The sequence below is a fragment of the Morone saxatilis genome, unplaced genomic scaffold (assembly GCF_004916995.1).
Source record: "Morone saxatilis isolate NCDOM2014 unplaced genomic scaffold, NCSU_SB_2.0 Contig19, whole genome shotgun sequence".
Taxonomy (NCBI): Eukaryota; Metazoa; Chordata; class Actinopteri; family Moronidae; genus Morone; species Morone saxatilis.
The window spans coordinates 16,358,682-16,369,801 of record NW_023339751.1 but is presented as its reverse complement, the minus strand read 5'-3'; the positions used below and the strand labels follow the sequence as shown (position 1 = coordinate 16,369,801).

The 11,120-nt window shown below is 38.7% G+C and overlaps 1 protein-coding gene across 1 annotated transcript in view; it reads right to left on the bottom strand.

Moving 5' to 3' along the window:
- The window catches only part of camkmt (calmodulin-lysine N-methyltransferase), a gene marked incomplete in the record, with an annotated part of 102,827 nt that overhangs the window by 22,505 nt on the left and 69,202 nt on the right, over positions 1-11,120 (bottom strand). Inside the window, 4 exon segments of the mRNA XM_035663704.1 lie at positions 1,174-1,240; positions 4,759-4,822; positions 9,022-9,073; positions 10,398-10,458. Of these exon segments, the coding sequence (XP_035519597.1) occupies positions 1,174-1,240; positions 4,759-4,822; positions 9,022-9,073; positions 10,398-10,458 (244 nt within the window).

The window sequence follows — 11,120 nt, the reverse complement described above, 5'->3', positions numbered from 1 at the left end:
AGAGAGAGAGCCGAGAGAGAGAGAGAACATGCGCAAAGGTCTCCAGCAAACTGATTTGCTTTGATAGGTGAGTTTTATTCCCAGACCAAAGGAGACTTTCACTACCCACCACACACACACACACACACACACTTCATATGCGGACACACACACAGCGTACTTGAAGAATGGTATTACATTATGTAGCTAACAAGATTTGATCCTTTGTCGTTAATTTTTCAAATTTAAGGACATAAAACTTTATAAAATTGACATGTTTATTCAAGATACAAATCTGATTTAGCTGTAATTTGAATTAGCGATTCATAGAATTCATACAAGACATTCGTACAATACAATGGTATAAAGATGTGCTGTCCGTCTAAAGTTGGTCCAGAGTGATCACTTACAGATATTTGACAATAGCACAAATTTAACAAAACTATTTTTACTTATAATGAGAAAATGTCAGCCAATAGTAAGTAAAGTACTGTACAGGACGTGATATGAGGGTATCTAAATAAGGAAACTAAAACATTTTGGTTGTGTTTATGATTAGGATTTTAGACTATGGAAAAAGAAATACCATCACTCAGTAGATAACAAGTTGGCATTTGTTTGACAATGAACTCAAGTTGTTGAGAGTTAGAAATGTGTGTAAAAAACCATTAATGACCACAGTCTTCTTCTCTTCCGCAATAGTTTACTCTCAAACTGTAAAGTATGACATATCTCTATTGTGTAGTTTTTGTGTCCCTTACTTACCACACACTTTATTCTTGTGTGGCTTGAATGTTTGTTGGATGCATCTTGCAAAAAGTTATTGGATTAAAAAGGGAGGGTTAGTTGTGCTTTATCTGTGTTGACTAGGATACAGCCATGGTTATGGTTTTTACATTTCCACTGGGAACACCCAAACTAAAAACGCATGAACTCAAAGCACTTTGGAAAAAAACATTCACTACCTGGCATAGTATGTTATGTTTACTTGTTGTCCTGCAGTATAGCATGATGTGGGCCGCAATCAAAATGAGCACTTTTAAGAAATATTTGAGGCACTACAGTACAACAAGCACTACACACTCTTATATTTGACTGCAGTGATAAAGAGCGCAGAGTAGAGGCCAGGTACTGTATCTTTTCATAAGGAGCATAAGGAGCATGCAACATAAAGAACTAAGAAAATGGTCTCACCTGGCAGATACATGTATTGACCCAAACTTTCCAGCTTTCCTGTTTCTCTCAACCAGCCCTCGTACATCTGACGTGCCACAGTCAAGGATTTATCACAGACACACATATTATAGCTTAAACAGAATGAAAATGCTTAAAGATTCCATATTATGTTAAATCAATATTGTCTCTATTTGCATACAGTACATGTCTAAAGCTAGCTGGCTATAGTTGTTTACAGTATTACAGTAGATCAAAACTTTAGAGATGTCTTTGTGCATCATGCGACCCTCATTTCAGACAATAAAAACTGCTATGATCTCAGATGTTGCCATCTGAATAGATTAAAGGTTGTTACAATCACATACAATTCTAGTGTGGATGGATTTAATATATATATATATTAATATATAATGCAAAGTTATTGTTTAAAGAACAGAAATTCTTTGTGTGAATCATAGCATGTTTGTTTGAAACATGAAACATGTGGATCTTAGGATGGAGGAACATTGGCCATCTCCCTCTGCCACCCACATTTCCTACTAATCAGCCAAAGGTCACAAAGAGCTACAGTCAAGAGACACAAACCTAAGCTAGACACTCTTTATGTAAAAACACATATGGTAGACACTCACATAGAGACAGAATGAGTGAGCAAAGATGATCTCAAGGGACAGAGAGCCAGCCTGCAGAAGCAGATCACAGCAGCCTCTAGCTGGATCAATGGGAAGGCTTTTAACCACAGATACACAAACTCACACTGTCCCTTCTTGCACACACACAAACACATCCACGCAGATGAACGCACACAAAAGGACGGCGATTGATGTCAAGTTGTGTAGTAATACACTGGCTTGTGGAGTTGCAAAGCAATTCAATTAGGATTTCCTTGTCTTTAAAGCCTGCAAAGAGCTGAGACAAATCCAATCGACAAAGACAGAGAGCACGAGAGAGAGCAGGAATGCGTGATAAGTTGATAGATGGATTGATAGCTCAAGAGCCAATCCAAAATCAAAGAGGCCTCCCAGACACAGATACACAATAATATGGAGGTTAGAACGCACTTTTATACAAGCGGACCAACACAAGCGTAAGCACACAACATACACACACATGCTGAACACCTGTGCATCAGAGTGTTATGCATAGGGATGACAGGGCGAAGAGCAGAGCAGCTTACAGTAATCTCATCACCAGCACACCACTAGGGGAGAGGTCAGCACATGCACAAACATACACAAGTTGAAAACACACACACACACAAACACACAGAAATAAAGAGGCAAAAGTGAATGAGAGAGACATTTGAGTATTATTGAACATTAAAGTGGAGGAATATTTGCTCCCTTCACTTGAAGTAGACAAGTAGCTGCCAATGACATGCATCAATCATTCTTAATGGAACATTTTGATTGATTTTTAACATGAGCATTCAAGGTCACAGCAACAGAGTCTCCTCTCTATGGTGTGTATTTGTGTGTGTTTCTGCACTATAAATGAGGTCAACAACTTCTAAGGGAAGGAAAGAATCTATTCTCTAGATATATCGAAATGTCGTCTATTCACAACTTCTTTTTCCGCATATCTTCTCATCTATTTCACTGTATAAAACCGAGCCATATCACAACCCACTATCTCTGTCTATTGTAACACTACCCACACAATAAGAGTGAGACAAACAGTGACCATTAGCACAAGGCTATGACCAACAGCTTCCTCTGTGACAGGAAATGCCACACAGTTCCTGCAGTATGTGTATGGGCCAATTTGGCTGAGCCCAGAACAAATTATCTGTCTTTCTCAATCCTCCCTCTCTCTTTCTGTGTGTGTTCGATCCATTCTTGCTATGATTTCACTTACAATTCTCTCTACGTGTTTGTTCTATGAAACAAAGCAGTCGGTCAATGGTGTATTGTTTGTGTATTATAAGTGTGTGTGTGTTTTACAGGCTCCATAATGTTATTGTTTGGTCTTATTGTGAGCAGTAAAGGAGCACTGTAGCCGGATGAGACAGAGATATTGTAAGCACAGCTAAATATGGAACGTGCAATGGGAAAGAAATGTGTATTTATATTTCCTTTTTTTGTGAAACAACTGCAGCAACTCATAACTTATTTTTCTCGTCTGTGTAGATGTTGAGTGAATAAAGCAAGATCTGGGAGGATGGGAGAAAAAGGACAAGAATCATGAAAGAAGATGGGAAGAAAGGTGAGGGAAAAGAAGAAGCTACAAAGGAGATCAGACAGGGAGAAGTGTGAAATGGGCAGAAAAGAAGAGCAGGATGGTTTGCAAGCTGACAGAGTTGATCAATAACCCACTCAAAGAACAAATGTGGCAACAACAAAAAAAATCTTACCTAAAGATTTGTCCTAAAAACTTAATTATAGGCCTGAACCTTAACTGCACACAAAAACATTTTAAACAAACCTTTATTGTTACTGTTTCTAAAACACTCATCAAGCCCTTACCCTAGCCTTAGCATTAGATGAAGTCTCAAACTAAATCTGACAGGATGGCAATTACTGTGCTCTTAACGTGGCATTGTGGGCAGCTAGGATTGGTAGATGCCATGTTGAGCGCTAGTGCTGGGTATTTGTCACTGTGGGTGCCCCATCTGCTGCTTTTGCCTAAAGATAAAAGAGGTGCATAGCGATTCTTCCTTCACTCCAACCCAATCTCTGATTTCAGGGCTGAAACACCAAGGTTACAGCACACTGTCACATTTTTGTTTATACTACTTCCTAAAAGAGTCACTAAATAACTATAGCAGTCTTTCACTAGAAAAATACATCATTCTTGAAGACATAGCATGGAAGAGATTAAAATACTAGCAGAGTTAATTAGCAATAATAATGGTTTAGATTGCACGATTATTTTTTTTATTAAACAGTCTATAACAAGAAAGAACAATGATCTGTGAAACTGTAAGACTAGGGTACTGAAATTATCTTATTAGTGTATATAAACACTAAGTTCCCAGTTTATCAGGCACACCTAGTTAAAAATAATGCAGTCTAATGCAATAATCCTGCAATGAATCCTCCTTTCATGAAGGTTATGAAGTTCAGTTTTTGTTGATTAAGAGAGGCGTTTCAATTGTAGTTTGTGGTGCTGTTGAACTGTGTTTCTGTTAACAGTTTATTTCACAGAATCAAAAACCACATGTGAAATTCATGTTTTCACAAATGAAATCTTGCACTGCATGTAAAAAAAGTTTATATTTTTCCCACATTTAGACCGTGAAAAAACATGTGCGTTTATGTCAATTTATCACATGTTAAATGCTGTTACACATTACATTAGATGTGAAATTGTTGTCAAAAAATGTTTCAACACGTGTAATCTATATCATGTAAATTTACCACGTGTTACATGTAGTAAAACTACATGCCTCTGTATGTGAATTTATCACGTGATGAGTTCACAGGTCATTTTTGTGTACAGGAATGTGCAAACAACACATTTCCCAATTGAAATCCCAATAAATAAAAAAACACATAATAAATAAATCCATATGAATGCATATAAATAAATGTGAGCTGGAGGAATTTGGCAGAGATAGAGAAATAGACAAACAGAGAAGGAGAGAGGACGATGAAAGGATACTCTGAATGGACTTCTCGTTCCCATCTGATAGCAGAACTTCTTTCACGTCAGCACAAATGGCAACCTGAGAGACAGAGAGACAGGAAAGAGACAGAGAAATGAAACAACACAGAACAAAAGAACAAATCCAAAAAGGACCCTTAGATGAAGCAAACATCTGAACACACACACACACACACAATAATGACATAACCATATCTACAAAGCTTCACTTTTGGCAGCCTAGCCCGCCCCACCCTCTCTCTCTATTGCTCCCTCTCCTCCCTGCCATTTCCCTCTCTATCTTCACCCCATTTTTATGTCTGCATTATTTTAATCATTCAATCAAATCAGTCAATACTTTTATCATTGTGGCTAGCAGTGGGGGCTGCTATCTTGCTATCACTCTGTTCAGTAATTGCATTGTGACAGGGGATGATGGCAAGCGCAGAGCCTTTTCATTTGACGCTGGGTGTTTATCGGGCCGAGCCATCACTCCGTTCGCCGCTGTCACTCTGCACTCGGCTCGCCGGGCCTGCCTGATGCCCTTCATATAACTTTGCAGAGCAGACTGTGAGAGACGAAGAGAAAGAGAGGGAGAGGGAGGGAGACGGGAGAATGGATAGACAGCTTTGTGCTGCACTGTGTGAGGAAGATATAGATAGAGAGGTGTGTGCTTTACTATAACCTCATCTTTTCACGTTTTCTTTTTCTTTTTTTTTTATATATCAGCAAGTCTGTGTCAGGCTGTCAATTTCTGTTAAGGAGTGTGTGTGTGTGCATATATCCATGGGTGAGTGTAAGTGCAAGTAGCTATTGTGTTGGTATGCACACAAGTCCTATGTGACTGATTCAATGTAATCTTGACACATATGGAATATAGAGAATACATGATGTAGCATATCAAGTGTATGAACATTTCTGAAACAAACACACATGCATGCACTGACACACACAAACTCACAAAGACACACACACATGTGAAGCCCCTGCAGGGTTTGTGAGGGGGGTCACTGAGTGCTGTGCATCCCACCATCTGCTCAAATGGAGGAAGGGACCTCCAGGCTGAACCAGAGCATCCAGCTGAAAGATCAGGAGCCCAACCTTGCAACCCATGAGCAACAACCCAACACCCGCAAACACCACTGTACACACATGCCGAGTCAGGCTATATGACATGCTTACATACTATAATCTAAACAAAGGTTAGCAAAATATCAAACTCTGTATGCCACTGTGAACTAGGTAATCTGATATCAAACCAAATACCATACATTTTGAGTCAGTGCTGTTTTATTTGATCGTCCCCTAACCTTAACCAAGTGTTTATTATTATAACAATGATGACAAAGCTCCCCTATTCTTAACAAACTCAAGCCACAGTCAGTTTCCCTGACCATAACACAGCACTTATTTGAACCCAAACCATGATCTTCCCTAAAACTTGTTATTGTGAATAATCATGATCAAAACCTTAACCATAGCACTGTCTTGTCATAAAACTTTCATTTATTTTTTGATTTGTAATAGTTTTTGAAGCCAGTGACAAGACTTGTTATAATTATAAAAATATATTTATTATATATATTTATATATTTGTTAATCTGTTTATCTGTTTATCTGTATCGTGGAGAATAATGCAACACACAAATGAGCACTTCTACAGTGGTTGAAAAAGGCTCTCCACAGGAAGAATAGGGGATCAGGTATGCTCCCTGAGGCACTCCGATAGCTGATTGTTAAAAAAACAACCATACTGTTTGTTAATTTTTAGGTGTGTTATTACTGAATATTAAGTGTTTGTCAAGTAATTTGGAATAATCTTGTAAAATAAAAGTTGGTCTGAAGCAGGAGTTGGTCATAAGATTTAAATAAAGGAATAATTAGATCAAATTTCCAGTAAAACAGAGAGAGACAATCTGATCCAGAGATTGGTAAAATTATAAATAAAATGGAATAAAAAGCATTTGCCTTTATGAAGTATGTACTAAATATATTGAACATGATTACTGAGAATTTCTCTGTGAAATCCGAATTGTAATGACTCTTTTAGCTTTCAGAGAAGTTCAGACAGGGAAAACAAGTTGAGTGTTGTAGAATAGAGTCATGGAGAAGTGAAGAGGTATAAAACAGCCAAGTTATTAACAAAGAAAATAAGTGACTCATTGAAGATGATCACAATTAAAGCTTGACTTGAATACAGGTATTCTTTTTGTCATATTTTCTTATGTAATGGTTTTAAGCATTTGTCAGTTTTTGGCTTAAAAGCTATTTGAAAATGTTGACTTTGACATGATACAGTTCAGTAGTACATTTGTTTCAGATCTTGATGATGAGATTTACTTTATTCTTCCCAGGTCTTACAGATCTGTACCTTTTGTAGTAGAGACCTTTCTGGCTCAACAGTTTGAGAGTGCCCGCATTTATTCATAGCATAATGAACTAATTAGTTTAATTATTTTATGTAGTTACAGAGGGAGAAAAATACTATTAGATTGGCTAAGGAGTGCTATCAATCAGTCATAACCAAAAAATACCATAGCACTGTTTTTCAAAAAAATGAAATCCTTTAAAAATGGGCTTAACACCTTAAAAATAAGGAATTAAATTTAAAGTTTTCTTGAACTCAAGAGTGCAGTGTGTAGGAAAGGAAGGGGGGGGGGGTGNNGGGGGGGGGGGGGGTCATGCATGTATATAAAATTGTAAAGAACAGAAAATAAAGAATTAAGCAGGGGGGTAAATGACTAAAGGAGTAATTAACATACTGTTGACAAGAACTAGAGAAAAAAACTTGAATGTGGTGTCAGTGGCGGATGAAGGAGGGATGAGGAGAAGGAGAGGTGTGAAGGAAGGACTCCATCTCAAGCCACCAATGTCAAAACATGGTGTATTGACTGCCAAGAGATAAAACCAGGCTTTCTCTCTCTCTCACACACACACACACACACACAGACACAGAATGGCATCTAGGAGATCGATTGGACACTGACGCCTGCTATGTGGAGGGGCCCTTAAGACCCTGGCTAATAAACCCTATGGCTGACAGACTGTGGTATATCTGAGTGTAAGTGTGTGTGTGTGTGTGTGTGTGTGTGTGTGTTGTGTCAATACAGGGCAGCTTTTAACACCCAAGCTAGTTCATATACCTAGGTGTCACGACTCAGGTGATCTGGTGATTGTGTGAATGTGCTGATAAACATAATGAAAGAGCATATTACAATCATTATATCTTATACAAAACTGAAAACATAAAATTGTTTTGGGGAAAAAAAGCAGTCTGCACAGGTTTTACCATCCATATCAAAGCTACAATATTCAGACAGTGTTTTGCTAGTATTTATGCCACGTTAATTACAATTTGTCATTAATCCAACAAGCCATTGTCCTGGTAGACATGCACCAGATGCTGTAAATGTGGGAGAGATTCCTTATGCAAATCCCTTCTATAGCCTGGTATTGAAAGAAAATTAGACCACATTCACAAAGTATTTTATCTTATCAACCATCAAATCATCATCATCATCATCCATAAATGACACCTAAAGTTGCTAGCTGAATGTTTTCTCTTAAGACATTTAACAAGGCTGCTGAGAGCAGCAGAGAACTACTAAGCAAAGACAAAATGTGTGGTTAATACTAAGGATAATGTGTTTCATGAATAAGGTATGGTTGAATCGGTGTTGCATAATTTAGGATAAAAATCAATAGCGAGAGGTACAAATACTTTTGACATATTAACAATGAAGGCATTTGTACAACCAATATAATTTAAAAGGAAAGCAAATTAAAGAAAACTGACAAAACAAACCAACAAAACAATCTGAGTTTACAATAAATGTGTGAAAGTGACAAGACACCATTTTTGTCCAGAAAATCCCAAACTGTTCATTGATTTAGGGGCTGTTTTCAGCTCAGCACTAATATTACTAGTATTGTAAATTACTCGTACTTACAAAGGACGGATACACAGAATTTTAGAAGTTATTCAAGCAGTAAGGGGGTAACCATAAGATGTTCTGTGAATATGCCCAAAGATGGTAGAAGGAAGACTGAAGAGTAGACATGTGACCTATTGTTAATTTATTGTGGTAAAGAGTGAGCATTTTAAAGATTTGTAAACACACACAGAGCCACATACGAAGTGAATAATATGTGTATGAATAAGTATGGATACTGTGTGCCCATGCTGTTTGTGTATTGATTGGTAAGGGTCAATTACATTAGGTAAACTAAGTCACTTCTCCTGCAATAATGTGTGTGTGTGTGGGGGGGGGGGTCACTTACCATGAGCCCAGCAAGGCAAGTCATACCTCCTCCTAACTCACACACTGCACCCCTGAGAGACAGAGAGGGAGAGAGAGAGAAGAGTGGGAGTGAGATTCAACTTGCTGAACCAAACCTAGCAGTTTAGCACCAACACACACAGAAGCACACACACTGTACAGTAGATGCAGACAGATATACATATACACACTCACACACACACCCTATCATAGAAACACATGCACACACACACACAGTAAACACAGCAGGGTAAGAAATATCAATTCAACCATCAACCTGAAAGCTGAATACTGAACACTGAGAGGCACAAGCTCAATCAGCAGGACTCTGAGAAAACACACACATACACACACACACACACACAGTCCTGTAGCTTGCATGCTCATTCAACCTCTCTCTCCATCCCCTTCCTGCTTTCATCTCCCCTTCCCCTCCATCTCTACCCCTGTCCTCTTTCATCCCTCCCTGCCTCCCTCCCTCTTTTGCTGACCTTCACTACGCTGCTCTGATCAATACCCCTCTCTTCCTCGCCTCCCGCCTCTTGAATGTTAAAACAGGAAATCAAAGGGTGACGTTCCACCTTGAGTGGAAATCAAAGGTGCCTGGGTGCTTTTCAGCCCTGTGCCGCAGGGCAGGCCAGAGCTCCGCAGACAAGAGCAGGGGAAAGAGCAACACAGAACAACACAGCGTGGCATGGAAAGGTACAGAATGACATAAGTGTCAAGCATTTACTGCAGGTCCCAGTCAGATTTAAATTAGAACAATTTTCCTGAACATGGTGGTGTTGACGCATTCTCTGATAACTACATTTATTAACTTGAAATACTGTTAACAGGTTAAATGTAGAGGAATTGATATATTTTGGTGTAATTACATATTCTAAAACAGACACTGTTACCTCACAACAGCTATGTGTTAGCATTTCCAAGGATGTTGCTACTTTAACCTTCCTCCACCTCCCTGCTGCTAATTTGTGTTTTCAATTTTCTCTTTAAATTCACTGAAGAGGATAGTTCCACGATCTGTTATGACAACAAATGCAACGCTTTCAGTAAGTTTGCTCTTCCTGATTTGTATCATAAAGCAATTTCCTGTCATGCAGCAGGTTTCCTGTGAAATCAAACATGGTCGGAAGAAGCCCATCATCAGCTAATATTCTCAGTGTCTCATTTGTTTACAATGCAGTGATGTTTCAATATTTAAGGTAAATATTTTATTGATGTCAAACTGGAAACAAAAATGAAAAAAACTGCAATGAAAACATAATAGAGCCTGGTCGATGTAACTATTTACAGCTGCTAGTCTTTGTTTTCTTGGTGAAACGGTGGAGTCTTTTGACGATGGAGTGAGCAGATTCAAAGAGAGGAATAACTCACTTGAACATGTGACGTTTCTGGATACAGTAATGAGCCATCACCTCTTCAGATGGCCACACACCTAAACCAGAGAGAGACAGAAAGAGAGTTAGAGACTCAGACTAACTGATGTTCATTCATTTCTGCCAGAGACATTTATTTGCAGGCATTTATCTAGAATCTCTAGCATGACAAAGTGCTTTGATTCCAGTGTCTCAACATCAAAAAACCTTAATATTGATATACAACCCAAATAAAAACAATGAGTGTTCAGTGAATCATAATTGGATGCATTGTATTTTCCAGTCTGTGTTCATTTGCTTCTCTTGTGGTTTCCACCTTGCCTGTGATCCAAGGTTTCTCTGTCTGTTTGTCTGTCTGTCCGTCTGTCGTTCCTAAATCCTTGCAACACACTCTCTCATTGGGCACTGTCTATGCAAGTGTGTGTGTGTATTTGACAGGGGGTCCAGTGGGTGATAATCACAGCGTGCAGGCCTGTCTGGCTTATCACCTACAGTCAGCCCTTCTCCTTCTGCTGTGCATGTAACACACACTAACGCACACACACTTGCATGCTTGGTGCTATTTTCCCTCTGCCTCTCAACACACACACACAAACACACACAAACACACACATCTTGGCAGTAGAAAAAGTAAACATTCATTTGAATAAAACTTCAGCTTTTTGCTTCTGGCTTTGAACAAGAAGGTTCGGCTTGGCGCCGTTTGTGTGTGTGTGTGTGT